Raw genomic sequence first — 22,592 nt, 5'->3', positions numbered from 1 at the left:
TTGGAAAATGGCTGCAATGAAACAAAGAGTGAAAAATTTAAAGGGGTCTGAATACTTTCCGTACCCACTGTATGAGGCAACACAGCTCAATACCGTACAACCTGATGGATAATGACCACTGCTGTTCAAGCCAAGCCTAAAACAGAGATGGTAAGCATATTAAGTTACTGTAGGTGGACAAGAAGGTCCAGGTGAAACACAGAAATACGGATGGCAGCCATATGAGCTGGGCCAAAGAGTGAATTTGAACTATACCAGACTTTGTAGAGCTGCATCTACTCCAAGATGCTCCTACATTATTGTCAGATTTGTAGAATTCCATGTCAATTTTAAAAAAATACTTTTCTTCTGGGTATTTATGTTTATCAACACGGTGTTAGCCAAATAAGTAAATCGTAAACACATTTCTAAACTATGGCTGCTCCAGGCACTTTTTCTTTCCTATATTCTCTGCCTCCCTCATGTTTGCAACATATTCATTCCTTTTATACATTTAATTCAATGTACACCCACAAAAACACCAATTGAACTGGGTCAATAACCTATTGATCCCCTTTTTTAATATGCTGAGCCAGATTTGTTAAGCAAATTTATTAATCTCCGCATGCTATGCTAATGTCCAGTCATCCGTGCTATGATAACAGCAATTGCCCTGTCCCGTTGGCGCAAATGAGAATTTATGGGCTTGGGTTACCTTAGAAATGAACTGATAGTCCAAATCAATAGGCTCAAAATTAGGTAAATAAATGCCTGCAGGAGCTCGGAGACCCAAAAGGTTTGAGTGCTCGTCTCTTAGCTCAAGTTTGTCTGCTGATGCATTGGTAATAATGTGTGTGGGTGCCAGCCTGAAGAAGAGAGGTAACCCTTAGAAACATGCCCACTGTATCATCTAAAAGGGAGACAGCTGGGCTGCAGGGTAAGCAGAGATTTGCTCATATATAGTTTCTCCTCTCCTTTCTCTTCATTACTCCCAGTCTTTGCCGGGTCCATATGTTTGTCTGACTGCGTGGTGGTAAAACCAAGGCACTGGCTGGATGTGAAAAAGCTTAAGGTGGCAGCATCAGCAACAGAGAGGGGATGATCAAATACATTATTGATCCACTGCATGAAATATCGTTATTAATTATTGAAAAGATAACCCCTCACCCAGAGAGTGGGAGCATCCTGGTGTCAGGGAGTAATGGACAAAGAAAGAGACTCACAGAAGAGCAGCGTTAGTGGTTAAATTGAGATTTGTTTCTGCGACATGTTCATGTCAGTGCACAAGCAAACTCACACAGATGTCTTCTTAACTTTCCTCCTATGTGGCTTCAACAATATTTCTTACTTTTTCCACTTCTTCCCTATCTGCTCCCTCTCTTTTTCTCTACCTCTCCTTCTCGTCCCCTCCTAACCCTTCCTCCTCAGCTTCCCATGGCCCATCTGCATCCCGCCATAGGTGGGTGCAGCGAGGGAGATAGCGATAGTGGCGGCGGTGTGAAAAATGGTGGTTGTTAACCATCTGACAGGGCTGTCTCCCCAGAGCTGCAGCCTCTCCAAACAGCCCTAATGGGAAACATGCACATGGACCAGGGAACAGACTTGTTTAAATGTGTAACACCACTAGGAGGGAGAAACATGGAAATGGGCTTGTTTTTTATGTCTCAGAGCCCTGAAATTTCACAATGTTACATTGAAAGGAGACGGAGAGAAAGGGCAAGTTAGAATTTGATTTTGAAGGACGTGTTCAACATTTAGCACATTCATCCTTGGTGCAAAATGTTAGAAAACACAACATGTATGTGGATAGGAAGCAGGACATGGACTTGCTTTTGGAAAACTGTGGTTTCAAAATGTAGTGGTGGAGTACCAAACAACATTTGTGTATCCTGTTCTGCAGCTGATGAACAGAAATTTAAAGGAAAAAATGCCTGTTATGGAGAGAAGTGTTTAGACAAAGAAAACACTAATTGTTTTTTATGAAAGGACTTAAATGTAAACAGAGACATTCTTTCTAATACTGTAGATAAAATTGTCATGAATTTTTCCCAGATGTATCGATAAAACTCCAGACTTTTAAAATATTCTGTTACGTAACATACACAACTGTTACATAACAAACATACAAAGCACATGCTTTTCCTAAACCTATCCAAGTACTTTTGTTGCCTGAAGGGGTTCTGCACTGCAGGGGATTGCACAAGCGCACTGATCCCGCGTGTTGCTGGACATTGCGTTTCATCGGCCATCACAGATAACGGAGTATAGAACTTACTGTACTTTACATAACAACTGTAACAGCTACTTGCGAATTTCAGTATGAAAACATTTTGCAGGGACTTGAAACTTGCTTGCACTAGAAAATCCATCAAAACTAAATTCAGCACCTGTACTTATTTTCATATATTTGACAGAGTGTGTAATGTAGCTGCACACAAGGACTGGTTTGAAAACCCTCTTTGTTGTAGCACTCAAGACACTCCAACATCCCTGATTTGAATCAGCTGCAGAACAACAAAGTTGTTAATGCAAGAAAAAAGACAACCTCACAGTTTTCTTGCCTCAATGTTCAGGTTTGCAGTGTTTTTTGTCTTGTGGCTTGACTTTTCGACAGCATGGCTGGTAAATCTAATGAGACATTGGACAATTAATCAAGATGAAACTGTGGTATAATACAATAGACTGGCACCAATATTGTAGTAGGTTGAGATTATACAGTATATAGCTATAATGAAGCAACAATGTTCATAATTCTGAGCTTATACTGCTTGCCTGAAGTCTCAAAAATATGTGAAGATAAAAACCCTTCATAATGCAGTTAATAAATAGTATTAATCCTGTAGTAATGTTTGGGCGTGTGTTTTCCATCTTCACTCACGCAGATGTTGTGATAATAGATGATTATCTTCCTATGCATGTGATTTATGCAGTTCTATTGTTACTGTGCACAATATAGCATATTAGGAGTTATTCTGTTTCCACCTGCTTGCTATTTCCACAGGACAGTAACATCATTTAAACAAAAGAAAAGTGACAGAATGAATGAATGAATGAATTATTTAAAACAAGCTTTAAGTCTCTGCACGATGTTCATACAAGAGCAAAATAAATGGAAGGCAGCAAGTGAATCTAAGTAAAATGGTTGGTTTAGAGTATGCAATTTGGAGTTAATGGGCTAAAACATGCAAAAGCTATTGGTAGCATCCTTTAATATTTTACAGTGCATTAAGCTACATCTGCTATTCATTCGTGTCTCTTACTTGATGTCACTTTCCTGGATTCTCTCTTCGTCCAAGTCCTCTATGAACTTCTCGCCTTTCATCCAGTAGATGAGTGGGCTGACGTCACCACTGTAGCCGAAAAACGCCCGGCAAGTCAGATTCAAAGCACTTCCTGCAAAGACAGGAGATGGCATGTGGTCATGCTTGATTGTCCAGATGACTTGTTAAAAGTCTTTGTTTTAATGTGCGTGGCCCAAAAAATATATTACCATATTATATCATATCTTTGCCTTCAAAGTCAGTGAAATCAACAAAAAAAAGTAATTTTGCTGGTGACATGGTGCATTCACAAGTCTTTGTAATGTGTGCATCATACACACCTATACACACTTGAGCCTGCACTCACATACGCACAAGCACATATCCTACAAAATTCTATTCAAAAGTGGTTGTATGAGAGAAGATGTAAGCTAGACACTCAACAAACCTTGGGTGATGACCAGCTGTTATAAAACAGACAGTCTTTTATTTAACACAGAGAAAAATCTCAGGACATGTTTGGGTTTTCTCATGCCAAAAGCACACACATTCAGTGTACTGATCTGCAAGTAAACAGTGGGGCACATGAGGGCACTCAAGAGCTTCATATCACCCCCCTTGAGACCATGTGTCCATGAAAAGGATGTCGAAGGGGACTGGCATTACATTATGTTATTTAGACATTATTATTTTGATTATTTTATTATAGTTGCTGCTGGGTATGAAGGAAGGTAAGGAGTCAACAACTGCAGTTTGCTGAGAGTTGATGTGTGAAAGAAGTTGTGATTGTTACAGAGGAGCCAACAGGGTCTTATTTCCGTGAATTGACGTATTATTTCTTTGGTTCAACAGAGAGTGCAAGTATCTAGCCGGAAGAAAAAGGTGATACTTCATGCACCAATTACAGAAAAGTTCCCTTGGTATAATTGTGCTATTTGAGATAGATGGAGATTCAAAATAATTGATGGGCTAGTGGTAAAAAGTGAAACATTTACATGTTACATGCACCACTAGTGTGAGCTGATTAAAGTTGGCTTAAAGAGGCTTCTTTTTCTCCCACTCAGGAAAGACCATTAGTGTCCATCAACTATGCATGTTTAGGCTTATATATTTGCACATCTTTATTTTGCATTCCTCTGAAGTGGCTTTCTGAAAAAGCCTGGGGTGCAGCAACCCCATACTGCTGCCTCTCAGGAAACACACTTCAACACACAGATGAGGGAGGCTCATTATGCAGCACATACCATAAACTGGAGGGTGGAGGACACTCTACTTTTGGAAGAGCCAATGCTGGCTCCAAGGCATGTGGTTTGAAAAGCAATGGGAGAAAGTCATGGCAGGGATGGGGGTGAAGGAGACACTTTTCCCTGTTTCACCGCAGGAGGTATGAGCAGGAAAGCAAAGTAAACTGTACTGGTATGAGGTTTGTAACAGTCTAGTGCAGGGAATAGGAGGAAAGCATTAGTGTTACTGTATGTGTGTAACCAAGCCTAAAAAATAACTATTTGAGTCAAATCTTTTCTGATACAGTCAAATCAAATTACTTAATTCAGTTACAATGCATTACATTGTACTCTTTGAGGATAATCGGTTCCACTGCCTGACCTGTTCCACTGCCTGAGCTGTGACGAGTGGAAAAATGTTTTCAGGGAAGGACTAGCAACTTTCTTTTTGAAACACACCCTTTTTGTATATGAACTAAGGGCATGTATCCTCTGTGCTTTCTCCTGTCCTGCTTCAAAAGATTTCAGTAGGTCACTCTCAGCACAAGGCTAATTTTAAGGGGTGCAGGGAAGGAGGATGGCACGACACCTAGGAACGATCCAATGGTATTGTCTGTGTGGAGCAGGAGCTGACATTTCCATAGTTCAACAGCCACTCTCAGCTTGGTATTTGTGCACAGCAGGCCTCTAAAAAGGCTACACGCTGTACGTGCAAAACAGGAACCTCCTGCATGTGATAACACACAGACATGCAGACATATACAGGTGCAGCGATGCTTAACTATATAGTCACACTTGATTCTTTTTGTAGAAAACATGCAAAGTAACCACACCCTTCAAAGTACATATTATCCAACTATTAGCATTTCTATTTCCTTTGTTTTATAAATCTCTCACATGCTGTTGGTTTATCCCACAGATCAATTGCAAACTAGGAATGTCATGCAGCCGGCAGCCTCTGCCTGGAGAGGAAGTCTCCACTGAGCTCCCTGGGAATCACAGGAAATTGTTGAAGGCCTCATGCTGTCTTATTCTAATCCTAGTGCAGCACTATCCAAAACTCCTTCAAAGTCACTTTTGTTACTTCTGTTACCACTACAAACACCAGTGGGCGACACTACACCTACAACATCACCATCATATTCATGGATGCAATACGATGGATGTGGTGTTGCATAATGGTGAGCATTCATTCATAAAAGTTGCTACCACAGTGTAAACGCCAAAAAATACTTTTTCATGTCAAGTGTCTCATTCTTTTGCCCTGCCTGCTCGCCCCTTAGACTTTTGAACTAAACTGAGCTACAAATAGCTTATCTAGGCTGTGAAGAACATTTAAAAGAATTTACATTACACATAAATTATATATATGATATCATTAGCTGTCTTGAAGTTTTCTATTGTATCACACAATCTTCAGCAGCAGGTGGAGATCGGCCAGTTGTAGATTTGTAGATGTTCAAATATCCATTTCTCTGAGCACTTTCTTTGTTGGCTTGAACATTGAGATTGAAAATGTAATCTTGAAATGAATGAATAAAGAATGAAGAGGAACAAATTTCACTCTCACCTCTTAAGCGTATACAAGAAGTTCTTAAAAGAGGAAGATAGGAGCAGAGCTAATGGACCTTGTGTTGAGATTGAAACTGCTGTTCCCAAGGAGAAATTGTTTTACTTTTTATAACATATACTGTAGTTCCCTTGTCCATTTACAAAACAAAGATCATGTAAGGCATTCGAGCAGCAAGGCTGACTATTTACAGCATTATTGTGATGTGTCCTCCACCTACAGTAGATGTACCTTCACCTTGCTCTTGAGGAATTTCTTTATTACCAGAAAATGTCAGTGTACAGTTGAAATGAAAACATTTGACATGATGTCAACACGTATATGTACGTAGTAGGGATGAGCAAGTACAGCATTATCTGTATCTGTATCTGTTTACCACATGAATTATCTGTATCCGGATCCGTACTCGGACTGGGCGGGGCCTAAACCGGAAGTGGTCAGATTGAACCAGGAAGTGGGTTGGGTTCTCTTGAAATGTGCGGGGCGTTAACCGGTATGTTATTTAAACATGCAATTGATATGAGTTGATCAAAAATTGTTATATTTATTGCTGATTTGAAAACTATTTACATGACAGCCTCAAGCTTTAGATCAATGGTGTTGTCATTGTAACAAACAAACTAGGCCTATATACAAAACGTTTTGCAACAATGAATACAACACATGCGGTTGCAAATATGAAGTAAAATGTAATGAACAAGCGTTTTCATACTCAACATAACTTTCTTTTTTTAACTTTTTATTTTTTTATGATCAGTGATTTTTTTTGTTTTTGGTTCTTTTTTATTTTTTAATTTCTTTTATTTCCACACAAGGTATATGTGTATGTGTGTGTGTGTGTGTGTGTGTGTGAGAGAATGAGTGAGTGAGAGACACAGAGAGAGAGGGGGCGGGGGGGCGGGGGGCAGCTGACATTAAAAAAAACTAAAAAACGGGAGTTGCATTTAAACCGAGCAGCAAGTCTGAAACCGACGTTCACCAGTTATCTACTGGTTACTAAGTATGTAAGTACTATAAACCGAAGTTAAAAACAAACCTCAAGCTGAAGAAACCCTAAACGTTAACGGAACAGATCCGCAGACCTGATTGACTGACGAAGCGGGAGCGAGAGAGAGAGAGACAGAGAGAGAGATAGAGAGAGCGAGAGAGAGCGAGAGAGCGAACGAGAGAGAGGTCGAGGGAGCGCATTTCTCCATGTTCTGTGTGTGTGTGATTGATCCGAGTGGGTTTGTAGGCGGGGGTGCGCTGTGATTATCACAGAACGCTGCGCGGCCAGTTGAGGAGTTTTATTCAATCCGAGCACGGATATTGACTCATATTACTCGTATAATACTTGTACTCGGCAAAAGTGCTTTATCCGTACCGGATACTCGTTTCAACCGGATACTCGGATCACTCCTAGTATGTAGCATGTGATTTAACCATTTGGTGCCCTAAATCAAAAAAGAAACGTACATGTTTAAAAACCTGGGTAATTAAAGCGCTTGCCGGTGCATTTTAAAGAAGAGTAGCCTACAGTAAGTTTCAGATAAAAGCATCCCGGAGGGCGAGGGAAGCCAACAAAAGTTAAATTATGACCTTGGGCTTTAGCGAGGCTTTTAAAAGAACATAAACAAACTCAAATAACTAGATTCAAATTATAGAAAGTCCTCTTCAGAGGCTAGCTTCACATTGTTAAAACTGGCAGCTACAATCACAGTTACAGATTTTGAAAATGTAACAATAACGTTCGATTAGATTTTTTTATCTACATGCTACTGGCCAGTTGGAAACACAACTTACCTCACAAGTCATTTTCGTAGACAAAATCCCACTAAAAACACAACATCAAAATGTCACCTGTTGACTAACAACTAAAAAGGTACAGCCGCTGTGATGTTATTCAATGTGCCACCAGTACAAATGCTCACACACACTGCCTCAAAAAGTGAGTTTGCTTTGGATGAGTTTTAATGGGTATAATTTCAATTCTGTCATGATATTATCAATATGATGTCAACAAATGATTATTTTGTAAGCATTTAGTAACAACAACTTCATGAGTCACACAAGTGCGGTCAAAGCTAAGTTCATGTTTTATCATGATGACCCTGAAATAAAAACATATATTGTGACAGTCCTATTCACAATGGAAAGCAAAGATACCGGTATGTGGACACAAGATGCCTTTTATACACTGTTAACAAAAAAGATCTGGCAAATAACCATTTTATAGGCTGCCAGCAGTATTGGTCTACATTTCTATTCAATAGGTACTTCCTTGGCCTTTGGTAATTACTCTGCTTAAATTTCAAAAACTCAAACATTCAAGTCTATCATTGCAATTGTTTTGAAATTCCACATCCAGTAAATGTGCCAGTACAAGATTTGCCAACATTTTGTGTGAAAAATATCGACCCCGCTGACTGACTGTGTACCTTGTGCAGCACAAGAATATGTTTGTTTTGGGTCTGTTTTTCTTTATATGTTAATGTCTTTGTCTGTTGTTTCTGTCTTCACGCATGCGTGGGTATGGAACATGTCCATGGAATCATGAGTGATCGACATCCTCCCCCCTTCTGATAGTTGGTCACAGCACCTGATGAAAATGAGATTTAAGATTCACTCTCTCTTTTATTTCTGTCTCTTTTAACAACTTCCACAGAGACTGATTATGACTCTGGTCCACCACAAGCTACATGATGAATACTTAGTGGAGGACAATATAATTTAAAAGGATACCTCTTGAACCTAATTATAGCTGGATGTGCAGCAATTGTTGAGTGGTACAGAGTAAGTCCCATCCTTATTGTAATCTAAACTCTGAACCCCTGTCTTTCTTTCATTGGTCTTTCTAAACAGCTGTAATTGGAGTTTCCATATTCCAAAACAATTAGGTATGTGATCGTACCGTAATACTGTACTGGTTAGTAAACCTCAGGATTGCAACAAATGGTTGTTTTGTAAGCATTTAGTAACAATTACTTCATGAGTCACACAAGTGCGGTCAAAGCTAAGTCTAGGTCACATCGTATATCTTGTTTGTTTGGGGCGTAGTGACTTCCTGGAGTCTTGTCATCACTGTGAGTTTGCCAGAAATTAAATAATTTGCATAACCTCTGGTAAAAACACTTCCGCTGTTCCACACGTTAAACAAATTATTATATAATGTGTTAATATGTGAGCATTTAAGGTGCAGATTTTGTTGCCTTTGGACAGAGCCTGGCTATTAAGTTTTCATGCTAAGCTAAGCTACCCGGCTGCTGGCTGTAGCTTCTTAGTTTGTGTATAAGAATGTGAGCAGTATCGATCTTCTAACCTAACTCTTGTGAGATACGCTTATTCAACTTTAAAGAGCAACTAACTGCAGGTGCAAATATATAAGTGCTTTAAATACTCACCTTGTTGCGGTGATGCCAGTCTACTGCACAATGTGTCAGTACACTGACATTGCAGTCACATGTGGTCAAAAAAGTCTTTAAAATAATTATCTGCTCAGATTTTACAAGCAAGCACAGCTTTTAAAACCATTTATTCACGAATGCATTCATTTGACGCTTACACGTCAAGTGAGTTATTGTTGAATAAAAGTGCTTATAGAATGCTCTTACAATAAGTGCATTCATGCCAATTATGGATAGAAACAGAAACCACATCATGCTTTTCAAAGGAACCATAAAATAAGCCCTCTGTTAGAAAATACATGAATACAAAATACATACATTGGCTTTCTTTATCATGTTGCCAGATGAATGAATAAATGAGAGAGACTGCTTGAGAGATCTAGAATGGTGATCACATTTAAAGAGACTATAAAATGACTTGTGCTACAGAAGGTCATGAATTTGATTTGCATCAGCCCTTGGTGCGTGTTTAGCTGATTTCACAGTATTTGGGATAATTAGGCTTCACAGAGCTGGCACTCAGATTCAGACAGAGGAATACTTTCCAAGCCAGAGGAGAGGAAAACAAACCTTGCACAGAAAACGCTCTGCAGATGCAGTCCAAATTCAGCACAGATGCACAGCGCACACAGAGAGATTGACAGCTACGTGGACAGAAGGGCAAATGAATGAACAGACAGGCAGAAAAAAGAAAATATAAAACAATGCACACACAAACTTGATTATAAATGAGCAAACACAGATGCACGTCAATGTCATTTCTGTCTTTTCTGTCTCATCTCATTCTGCTAGAATCGTCTGAATAGGCCCGTTGTCTTTCACATGTCACTGCTTGGAGCAGAGTTGGATTGTGTGTTTCTTTGTGTGACAACCACCACCATATTTTATTTGTAGAATAAGCAACAATCCGGAGTGCTTGCTGAATAAGTCATAGTCAGATTGTGTTTGATGTTTCATAACACACTCATCTTCATCACAACCCAATGTTCTCTTAGTGCTCTATTTTCAAGGCAGGGCAAATTCTGGCACAATAAGCGATGCCACATGTTGGTGTTTTATTCACTCTGAAGTGCACTGTGCACATTTGTTTGATTTTCTTGCCCTGTGCAGGTGGGAGGAAAGGCACAGTGAGTTTGAAGTGCCACGTAAACCAAGCAAGTTGAGGTGTTGGTATTTTGTAAAACAAAAGAACAAAAGGTATCTATTTAGCTTTATTGGAATATCACTCATTTTGGAAATTTTCATCACACATATCATGTGCACCTCCTAATTCCATATGAGATGATAAGCCTATTTAATATAATTTGAAAGTGTGGCACCAACACACAGTGCTATAGAGTAAAATCATAAGTTGGAGTTGGGGGATGCTGCTAAATAACCACATCTTCCCAGCTAAACTTATCTATCTTGTTTTTACTACTGAATCACAACCACTTTGTGCTGGTTATTGCAATTGAGATGTTTTAATAAGAACAGAATGAAGCTCAAGCTCTTCATTTGTCGCAGATATACTTGACAGTACAATGGCATCCAGTGACTTGGCATCTTTAACCAAGTCACAGATGTAACCAAGTTACATCTTTAACCAAGTAACTTGTTTTCCCTACCAGGCCTCATTATTTTGTTGAGGCTTGTTTGGGAAACCAAGACGGTTATGACATTTTGCTGGCAGTAACATCTTGATGTTATTCAAAAGAAAACCCCATATTTCTTAAATCTCAACATTAAATGACAAGTTAAAGCAGCCATGTTTTTAGTTTTGAGTTTATCAAATGAAAATGTAAGTAGGTCTAGAAACTCAAGAATTGGAGAACATTCAAAATAAATATTATTGCCATCGCAAAAGAGCCTAACCCTACAGCCATGCTTTTGACACAGACCGTAATTTGAGAGTTGCATATGTACTGTATACAGGAGCGGACAGGGACAAACATTAGGCCCGGGCAATTCCGGCCTAAACCGGCCCAATTTCAGACAGGGACATTATGGCACAAGCAGCATGAGGCACACTTATACCCAATGGAGAAATTCATAAAACCTTCTTCTTCATGGCACCATCTTAGAAAAGAATGGAAATGCTTGAACATTTAAAGATATTACTACATATTTAAACACCCAAAACACCAAAGCGTCCCAGACGCAAGCTTTTATTTTGAAAAGTAGAAGCCGACGGCAACAGAAGGGAGGATCCAGGCTGCAGCCGTCCAGCCTTGCATATTTTTTTATGAAACTAGTGTGAAAACGTCAGTGCTGTTGCATTTTCTTCTATTTCCAGGTGCCCAAATCGGCCCAAGAGTGCATCGGCCCTTCTGGCATTTGCCAGAACTGCCAGAGTACCAGTCCGCCTATGACTGTGTAAGTGTGTCTGAGAGAGAGAGAGAGAGAGAGAGAGAGAGAGAGAGAGAGAGAGAGAGAGAGAGAGAGAGAGAGAGAGAGAGAGAGAGAGAGAGAGAGAGTAAGAGACGTGTTTGTGAAGATTTCCTGTGGATATCTCTGCAGGAGAATCTGATACAGTCAGTCTGTCAGTCATGATTCTTCCCCCACAAGGTGTGAAACAAGCATGAAAAAGTGCACATAGTACTGTGTAATCCTTTTTCTGCACACAGGAAAGATAAGAGAGCAAACAAGACAAGCAATAAATAGACACATGTGGCTTTGAACAACAAAGTGGTGTATTTGAGATTTTTTTTTAAAGATTACTGCTATTTGTGTATTTGCATGCGTGTATGTAACATCGGATGGTGCATCCATCTGGACAGTTAAAAATGGCTGGATCACTATGGAAAGTGAAAAAAATTCGATAATACATACATTTTCTGTGTGCTCTCGAATATAAACTACATGAAGCCTCAGATTCACCCCATAATCATACAGTAGCACACTTTTATAATATCCACATGATCTATTCAAGGGCAAGAGTATGAGAAAAGTTGGGGGATGGGGCAGAGCATTATTAAAAAAAGAGCATTGACAAAAACAGTGAACGACGAAGCTAGTCAGCATCAACAACATCCCCTTGAGGTTAAGTACATAAAATGAAGATACCTCATTCCGATTTTTCGTCTATACTCATTTCTCAGTGGGGGCATCTGTGTTTCGTGTGTGTGTTTTCGGGTTGTATGAGGAGTGGGGTGTTGAGCTCAGAAAAGTCCAAATCTGTCTGTCAACACTCCTTCTCTATAGCCGCCTGCAGGTTACCATGACAACACCTACTGTGGTGGGTTGGAGCAGCGCTGCGGGCTCCGTCAGGAGCAGAAAATACAGTAAAAACATGTACTGTGCCACATTAGGACCTCTGTGGCTTTGCACCGATGGCAAGCAACAATCAAAGTCTAATTGGAGCAGGATCAAAACAAACATTCTGGGTGAACACAACCAGAATATACTTATTCTATCAAACAACTTTTAAAACATGTTTTGCCCTACTGCATGTAAAGATGGGGACCTTTTGTTCATGGCATAGCAGTGAGCTGTGAGCTGATGTGGAACAATGACAATTTGCTGAACTGGTTACTTTTTACTCTGCATTGCGGAGAAGATGCAGGTCGGTGCAAGGTGTGGGAATTTGAGGGATGAGAAGTACAGTGGGAGAGCAGATTGGAGGATTTGGACAGAATAAGTTAAGAATGAGTTAGGGCGAAGAGAACATAAAAGAGTTGGGGGCACACAACCTTAGCCTCACTTCTGTTCTAATATTGTCCCGTCTCCGGAGACAAGTCCTTAATTACCATTACAAGCCTGAGAGCTTTTTACAGAGGAGAATCCTGCTTCTGTTCCTCTCTGTCGCTCCTTCTCCCTGTTTATTCCGTGGCTCCTGATGATCCATCAGGGAAATGTCAGCCTTTAATTACCGGTAAAAATTAAAGCCTTTGAGAACAGGTAGTTGGTGCCCTCGCTTTCATCCCCCCTTCCCTCTGCTAATCGTCCCTTTTGGTTGACCGTCCGAGGCAGCTGAAGACAGAGGCCCATTATACCATAAGAGGCACTATGGGGAAATTATGCGATGACATGATGATCAACTGAAAAAACGTTTCTTTATTTCCAACAATTTCATACTGGCATGACTGTTTGACACTGTGTACCCTGGCAGCAGAGATAAAACTCCTCAATACATCACAGCTGTTTTGGGGGCCCACCACCTCAGCCTTTCTTCTGTTCTAATATCGTCCCCTACCCAGAGACAAGTCCTTAATTACCTCCAGAGACAAATCCTTAAATACCTCCAGAGACAAGTCCGTAAAGCTTTCTAACCTAACCTGTGCAGCACACTGTAATCCAGACATTTAAAAAGTACTGTTCTCTGACATTTGTCGCACACATTTATTTATCTGAGAACAAATTCTGAGATTGAGAACTCTGAGAATTCTCATTTGGAAAGGCAACCTGTCACATTCACACAGTCATAACGGGAAGCTGCCCAGTACATACACCCAGTATATCAACAGTTTGATCTGCTGGCTACCACTAGGATCACAAGGAGGGACAAAGGACTGCTCTTTCACTTGATTGAACCGGCAACTTCCCGGTTCATGTGAAATGTTCTTTTATGGTCAAAATGAGACCAAAGAGAATGTTATTATGACACTGGGAGTAATCCTAAAAAAGGCCTTTCAAGTGACTTACGAAAATTGCCACTGAACAAGAAAACATATTGAAAATGAAAATAGCTTTTATTTCATTCACTGAGCTTTGGCAGAAATATGGAGTTCCTTCAGCCCATTTGTTTAGATATTTTCAAATAAGGCATGTAGTCATTTCTGAGGATGGCTCTCTTTGCAAGAACCTGAGTCATCAAAAATGTTTGTCATAATTAACAATGGAGAGAAGAACAAGGATTAACTTATCTCAAAGATTTCTAGTGCCCCTATTGCAAGCTCAATGATACCTTAAATATAGACTATTTAAGAAGGAAGTGGGAACAAGTAGTCTGACAAGCCAGACCCACTTCAAAGTGTTGGCTCTGGGAACTCACCATTGGGAGGGATCAATCCACAGGGCGGGATAAACGGTTGTCTTTCAAATCCCTTCTGCACGCAATAGGATAGCACTGCAACCAACCAGAGCAAAGCTAGTTGATAGATTAAACTTTACCGGCTCGGCAAAACTCTGAACACATCAACCTTTTTTAAGAATGACTTCACTCCAAGTCTTCCAGAGTCTCGGCCAAAGCTGATTCGAAAGACCGCTGTTTGCTAGCAGCAGTAGCCATCTTCTTTGTTTTCAAGAAGCATTGAATTTACGCTGAAGCCTCTCTGCCGTCCTTATGTTAAACCCGCCCAGAATTTGTTTTTTTTCAGCTCACAAGCCAACAAACTGACTAGACCCTAGCTACAAATTACATTTGCTGCCGCTAGGGTGCGTCTAGATTTTAAGGCTTGAGAACAAGATCTTCATGTGGAAATACGATGATTGGTCTTTTATTTGCAGGAAAGTACATACAACTCTTATAATTTAAGGCATAAATTAGCACTACTTAAGTATTGAAATAAAAAAAACGCACAGGCGTTAATATACTCCACAGAAATTAAATAAAATGAACAGTGAGATATCATTCATCTGCTGCATTGTAGGAAATATATAGGTACTTTTTTCATATGTTTTGGTCATGTGGACAACTTTTGTTATTTTGGCAAGGTGTTACCCAGTTAATCTCTCAGTGATTAAACTTTAAATGTATCTGTTCCACTTTCACCTCGTTTACGTCTTTTGAGAATTGTAATGTCTGACAAGTGGAATAAATTTGAAAGCATGTAAATAGATCTTGATTTGATGGCAGCTGGGAATTACATAGCTTTAAATTGGAAGGCCTCATTTTTTAAAATTTTAACATGAATATATAATCCTATCTGAGTGCATTTATTACGTTGTTTGATCTGTTTGTTGGGTACGTTTTTGTGTTTGTTTTATTTTTATTTTATTTTATGTTTCTGCATGTCTTGTTTGTTTCGTCCTATTGTGAAGGACAGGAAGAAATATGAGGAATTAGATTAATGTAGGAAATATCTTCACACAAGTTTTGCAAGATAAAATAAAAATCCACAATTGTGAGAGTTGATATTGAAGCAGAAGTTCAGAGGTGTATTTTGGTCCTGAGTCCTTCAGTGATTTAGAATTTAATGATTTAATAATTAGTCAGGAGTGCAACAACAGAGGATGGTGGCTGCTGTGGAAAGCTCAGGACTGAATGTCGTGGAAAAACATATTTCTAAAAGCTTATTCATGCATGTTCGGTCTATAATTAATAGAGCTTAAATGAAGCATACATACTAATAAATGTGAGATTGAAATGATTAAAAATCACCGTTATTAAGCAATGTCACAGCTAAGCCTTTTGTTACTGATGGTACTCAGCCAATTCATAACAATACAGAACCCACTTGGAGAAAAATGTGGTGCAGTCAAACCAATTTAGACTACGAGATATTCATGTCTAATTTAAAAACATGAAAGTACATTATACTAATTTGAAGTTTAATAGTGGCAGGACTTTCTCGTGCCGTTCAATGTTTTTTTTGCTGCACACCCTCTGGAGCTTTACACATACCCCTGGCTTTAAGCTCATGCAACATTTTGAGAATAGCAGATCTAAGGAATGAATTTACTGTTACTCTTTCATCTCCTTTCTCCATGTAAGAGATCACATACCTTCACTTTCTGAAGACCCTCTATAACTATTTTTTTATCCTCAAGATATGTCACCACTCCACTTTACAGCTAACCTTTTTTCAGGCTAGCTATCTAACTATTTCCTCCAACCAAAGCTTTGGCTTATCTTCAAAACATCACTCCAAAAACTGTCCCCCCCTGGCCTATTTTTTCCTTTTCCGTTACAGCACATCCCTCCACACACACACACACACACACACACACACACACACACACACACACACACACACACACACACACACACACACACACACACAACCACACACACACACACACACACACACCCACACACACACAGAGCCCTCCTCGTTACTATAACACAAAAGGGGTGTCTACAACTCTTCACCTGCCTCTTATCGCACCTCCAGCACTCTATCCTTACTCTCACCCTTTGGTTTTTGAGCCTGACCCTTAAATCTCAACACACCACTTCAGCCACCTTAACTGACGCCTAGACAGACACATAAGCCTCGCTACCATTTCTCCCCATTCTCGGTTTGTCTCAAACTTCTTTTTTAGGCTCCCTCCTTGTCGTCCAGTTCTCGACCCTGTTTAATTTTTTGGTTCCCACCCTATCGCATCCCCTGCTTACCCAATCCACCAAAGGCATGTCCGTTAAATTCAAAACTTTTGAGTGGGAGTGCAGATTGAGCTCAAACCGCAGGAGCCCCATGTGTTGATTAATCTAAATCAAGGCTGACAAATGACTTGTGCTGAGTGGGCTGGAGACACTGGGACAGGGGCACTGGGGAAAACAGAACTGTTTACACACTAACACCGGCTGATGATGTCTCCTGGTACTTGCAAAGCGCTGGGATAATTTCACTCTGGCAAAAATACTTGCGGGAACCGTGCAGAGCTGCTTCTCAAGATGACTTCCAGCCAATCAGAGTGGCAAAGACGGAGCACACTTGGACGTTAATTACAATTATTTCCTGTGAGAAGCATGGGGATATATAATTTGTGTGTGTATTTGCATGTGTGAGTATGTGTGTGTGTCTGCTTACAGAATATATAAGCTCCATCAGGCCAGGAGCAGACCTCAGCATCAATCAGTGCCCCCTTGTCTCCATGAGAGATTAAATAAGATGCACCGCACAATTCCTCACCGTGACAACTCATCACTCTTTTTCTTGTTGTCACTTTGACCATATCCTTAGGTCCTGCTGCACCGTTAGTGTTGGGATATCACATGTTCTCTGGCATAAATCTGACAGAGCCTCCTCTTGATGATTCAAACATCCCAGGACCTTATTTTGATCACATCAAAATGCATCATATCCTATTTTCACTTCTCTCCTTTTCTCCCGCGAGGATCATTCCTTTAAAAGAAAAATAACTAGGATCTGGTTTCTATAGTAACAGAAAAGTTCACTTTGCTTTCCTAGCTTATCCATGAGCAGAGACAACTAGGCTATAAATTATCACCAGAAAATAAAGAGTGTGTGTTCATGTGTAAGAACAAACACACATGCAAACAGACAATTGACTGAAAGGTTAAATCAACTGGTGAAGTCAAATGAGAAGTATATTGTGTCCATACAACAGTGTATTTTACACTGGGTAACATTTATAAATTGTGTACGGTTCACAGTGTGACATAAGCATATTTACATTTACTTTTGTACAAGGAAGCTTGATGTTTTATCTACTGTACTCAATGAGACTTCAATTAGATTAAATACAAGCCATGTATTGTTTAGCTAAGCGTATACATTAGGTGCGTGTAACAGTATATGATGACACAACAGCCATCTTTCTTCTTCTACAAACTCTTTTTTATAACGCAGTTTCTTTTCCATTAACCTAAAACGGTGTTTAATCGCTTACCTTGAGATTAATTACCATATTTCAAAGAGGGCTGCTCGATTATGGAAAAAACAATAATCACCATTATTTTGGTCAAGGTTGAAATCACGATCGTGTACAGGGTATAATCTTTTAGTGTTCTTTATCTCACAGAAAAAGTCTTTGGATCGGAAGTCAATCTGTTTTACTACTGTGAGTAGGTTCAGCTTTTACAGATATTGCACATAACTTTATAGAGCTAATGAACAATTCCAGATACATAACACAATATTGTATCACACGTCACATTTTCACTCATTATGACCACTACTAGTCTACTGTCATTATTAAACGTTCTAAAACATGAACAATAATGTTGTCAGTGGGCTTATTTATTAGCTAGCTTACCTAAGGTAACGTTGACTCATTTTACATACAGTTTAACAAAACTGCAGAGGGACCACAGGGTTAGCTAACGTTAACTTTTCCCAGAAAACAGAGTTGGTTTGGCCTTTTTTGCACACCAAACATTGCTGTGGGTGCCCTCCTTCTGCCATCATTACTTGCGCTGAGTTTTCCAGTGGATGCTGTCACTCCCCGATGTGAGTCGAGTGTAGATTTGAGTCGCGCATGCTCAGATTTAAACGGTGTACGACATAATGAGTCATACCCCATGAGAGTTGAGTCAGACCGGCTCTGGTCGAGTGCAGATGTGAGTTGCGCATTCTCAGATTTAAGTGGTTTACAGCATAAAGTGTCATACTAAAATTTGTGAAATCCATGAAATAATAAACTTTTCTCATTACAAACAATAACAGAAGATGGGAATCATTTCAGAAATGTTGTAGCTATCTATAATTGTTTGATTGGTAACGTTAGCTCAAAAGGCCATTCAAGTAAAAGCCTTTGATGTGTTTGATTGCTAGCTTGAAGCTAAGCTATAAGAGTGTTCTTGCAAAACAGAACATGGCAAAACAATCGTTTGATTCAATTAATTGCACAGCTCTAATTTCAAAGAAATGTTTAACCCTTTGAAAACTCATTGTCTTTATGCATTTTATTGGTAGATGGCTAGCTAGGAATGCCATTTTGCCATATTGTGCCATATAAGTTGTATCTATTATTTAAAGAAAGCTTTTGCCTGTACCTTTGTAGCTTTTAAACAGATAAAAAATATCTCTGCATAAATGGAGATCTGGACAGTCTTATCCTTAATTCTGGGATAAAATAAAACAATATCTGATGTTTAAATTTCACTTCTGTAATTGAATACCTGTTTTTTACATTTGATTTCAAAATAATTTTGAATGATTCCACCCGGGTTCCCATCAAGCTTTGCACAAACTTGCCATGGAGTCAGGAGGTTGCAGGTCAGTGGGTTACATTTGAGCCCTGTTTTTATAGCTTGAACATTTCTATATTTTGGTGAATCAGAACAACGGAAAGTCATGCTACACAGAATACTAGCATTTTTTAGCTTGTACAGTAACCATGTACTGTACAGACAGATATTACCTTGATTACTTTGATGCTGAAGAAAATGTCTACATTTGATGATTTTAATGGGAAGTTTTGGTTTCAAGGTGGATTTATGTAACTTGTTCTCTAATTTCAGCATGTTTATATGATATGTGTTTATGTGTACATATTAGACTGAATTATTAATACATCATTATGAATTAAAAAAAAAGGGTGCAATAATTTTTAGACATTGTGTCAAAAGGTTGCATTCAAAGGGCTAAATAAGTGTACCAACTGGCTCAAATTTAATCTACTCCATTTAAATAATACAATCCTGAATCTGTGCCCTCTACGTGTATCTTCAGAGAACATAAATATACAGTGCTGGAAGCACACAAACACCCTCAATTATCACAATGTTCAATCTTTAAATTATCACAAAACTATACAGTAACCTAGATTTATCAATGGTCCGCTGGGCTCAGAGAAAGTGGGAGTGATTATTCTCTGTGTGACAATAGAAGCTGTGCCTTATGGAGGACTCTTAATTGGTTCCATAAAGAGACAGGTATTACCAGTGAGGCAGCGTGGTAATTCATTTCAGAGACAAGTGGCTCTGAGATGCACTCATATGTGTACACAGCCAGCAATCATGGCTGCGTGCGTTTGTGTGCCTAAATCTGTATAATACAATACATGGACGGATCACAATTGTTTTGTTTACATATTTGTGTGGAAGCAAGGCAGGTTCAGTTGGGAGATCGCGCGCACGCACGCACGCACGCACGCACGCACGCACGCACGCACACACGCACACACGCACACACACACACACACACACACACACACACACACACACACACACAGAGAGATCAGTTTGGTGTGAGTGTTGCTGACTCTCTTATGATGTCTTTGGATTTATAAAAGATATGAAATGCCATTTAAGTGTGTGTGGGTGCATGCTTGTGTTGCTGTGTGGGTGTACTGTTTGTATGAGTGTTTGTAGGTTGAGATGATAAAGATTTGCCTACTTTGAAATGACCCTGAAGCAGGGATAAATTAGCTATTAAAGCAAACCTGATAGGAAACTCTCTTTAAATCTGGCCTTCTAACTGCTTGTTAAATTCCCTGTCAAGCTAACACTGAGTATACCATTCTCCCAACCTCTGTTTTTCCAAAATAAACACATGTAACAGCAATAAACTATATTTTAAATCGAACAAGTCAGTTATAGATTCAGAACTCCATGAGCAGGTTTACATTTACTGAGGCCTTGCACAGTTAAGCACAGGTGAACTTTTTTCCCCGTAAAGCCAAGGACTTTGGATATGATTACAGAAAATAGTGTGAAATATATTTTTTTGTAAGTAAATATCTCCACCAATGTCCAACTGTGAGAGCAAACAGCTGTGATTACAAAGTAGATCTACACCCTATTTCCAGCAGCAGGTCCCTGTGTTCATGGGGGCTTGTATTAATAATCAGGACCAAAGCTCATTGAAAACTTGCTAATCAAAAAAACAACACATGATTAAAGTTGTTCTTTTGTAAGGCTAGAAAGTAAGCAATGACTCTCACAATGACCCAATTGGTTTAAGAGGGGAAAGACAACATTTATCAGTCAAATTAAAATCCCTGTACACTGACAAAAATAAAAACAGACTGAGTAACCACTGACTGGAAACTGAAAAAGATCGCCAAAAAAAGCTCTCTTGGGCTGAAGCAGACATTTGCAAAAAGAAATGAAACACTGTTACTGTAACCAAACACTGCAATTATTACTTTTCTACATTGACAAGGCAGAGAGAGTAGATTGTATAGTTTGTCTTGTGTCTCTCCTGTCAGACATGACAGTGGCATCATTTTGAAGCAAGGACATTTTAGCATATTAACAAATAAATGTTAAATGTTTGTAGACAATCCTGCCAGAACTGCTTCACCAAGACCAGGCAAGAAATATTAAACAGATTCCTTATGGATTGCCTACAGTAACAGTATTCATGAGCACACACAGGTTTGTTGACAGTGGTGTGGACACAAAATAGATAATGAATTAAAAAATAAAGGCAGATCGATGCAAAATTAAAAATACTATGGTCTGCAATATATTTTCCCTAACAGGCTTAAGGCACCCAGTGGGTGCTATTGTGAAGTTGTTTTTGAGCTGCAAGTCCCATTTCTGAAACTTTAGCATAACAGCTAGTTAGTAATATGTCCTCATAACTAACATAAATGATGGCCAAAGCTATTAAACCCTGGGTGAAAAAATATTCCCTTAATAGCTTTGAGTGGGCCAGAGGTTCAGTGTTTTCATTATTTCTAACAAACCATCTGCTGCTCGCTCACACCCACCACAAATGTAAATCTGAGAGAAAGATTCATGGCAAGGGCCCACTATAAAGCTATTTGCTAAACTTTGTAATTGCTACAAGATGTTGTGATATCAAATCTTCTATTACACAAATGACAACTGGAGGCGTTCTAGTCAAGGAAACCTGGGACTAAATTAAAGATCAAAGGGTGTAAGTATGAACAGGTGAAAAGTGCCATGAACCAGGATCTTGTTTAGATAAAAATGGCTTGAGGCAGCACTGTTCTGCGATGTTGAGAACCTACAGTACACACTCTGCTTGTTTGTCTGTATTCTGTATTCTGTGATTGACCTCCTAAATTCAAATAAAGTTCCTATGAAGTTTCATATCAGCTATCCAATGCGACTATGGAGCAGGAAATTTCACAGATACCGCTCTCATTCAATGCAGTTAAGATGCAAATTAATCCAACGTCATGCAGCTCCAAATGCAAGCTGGCGGGAGGGCTCATCTTAAAAAGGTCGCCAGAAACAAACATACAACAAACATGATAGTCCTGACACATACTAAAAGCAGACTTTCTTCCCTACAGTATTCAATCTTTCTTTGCTTCTCCCACTCCCATTCTCCTTTCTCTTTCCCATCCTATTAACTGCAGGCATTTATTCTGTGTGGAATCTTACCGCAGTACTCTCTCAGAATGCTAATATGCTGGGCTGATGTGGGTCAGGACTTAATCCTGTAGAAATGATTATTGCTGCACTGCTGGAACTTCTCCTGTAGGATATCATTACCATTCTGTACTTTTCCACTGCACTGCACTATCATTCCCACCAAGACAACCCACGTCACTCCAGAGAAACTGAAACAATCAAAAGGAAAATTGTGTTCTGTAGCACCCAACTGGGACATAGTCAATCTCTTTGTGTATTCATTGGCACATTGTGTGT

At 39.4% G+C, this 22,592-nt stretch overlaps 1 protein-coding gene across 4 annotated transcripts in view; it reads right to left on the bottom strand.

The window, feature by feature from the left end:
- Positions 1 to 22,592, bottom strand: part of il1rapl1a (interleukin 1 receptor accessory protein-like 1a) — a 160,009-nt gene that overhangs the window by 10,586 nt on the left and 126,831 nt on the right. For all 4 annotated transcript variants that reach the window (XM_034885376.1, XM_034885375.1, XM_034885378.1 and 1 more), the window contains exon 7: positions 3,240 to 3,372. In XM_034885376.1, coding sequence (XP_034741267.1) covers positions 3,240 to 3,372 — 133 coding nt within the window. The remainder of the gene's footprint in view (positions 1 to 3,239; positions 3,373 to 22,592) is intronic.

This window comes from Etheostoma cragini, chromosome 11 (genome assembly GCF_013103735.1).
Source record: "Etheostoma cragini isolate CJK2018 chromosome 11, CSU_Ecrag_1.0, whole genome shotgun sequence".
Taxonomy (NCBI): domain Eukaryota; kingdom Metazoa; phylum Chordata; class Actinopteri; order Perciformes; family Percidae; genus Etheostoma; species Etheostoma cragini.
The sequence above is the reverse complement of the archived record's forward strand: the minus strand, read 5'-3'. Positions and strand labels throughout refer to the sequence as shown.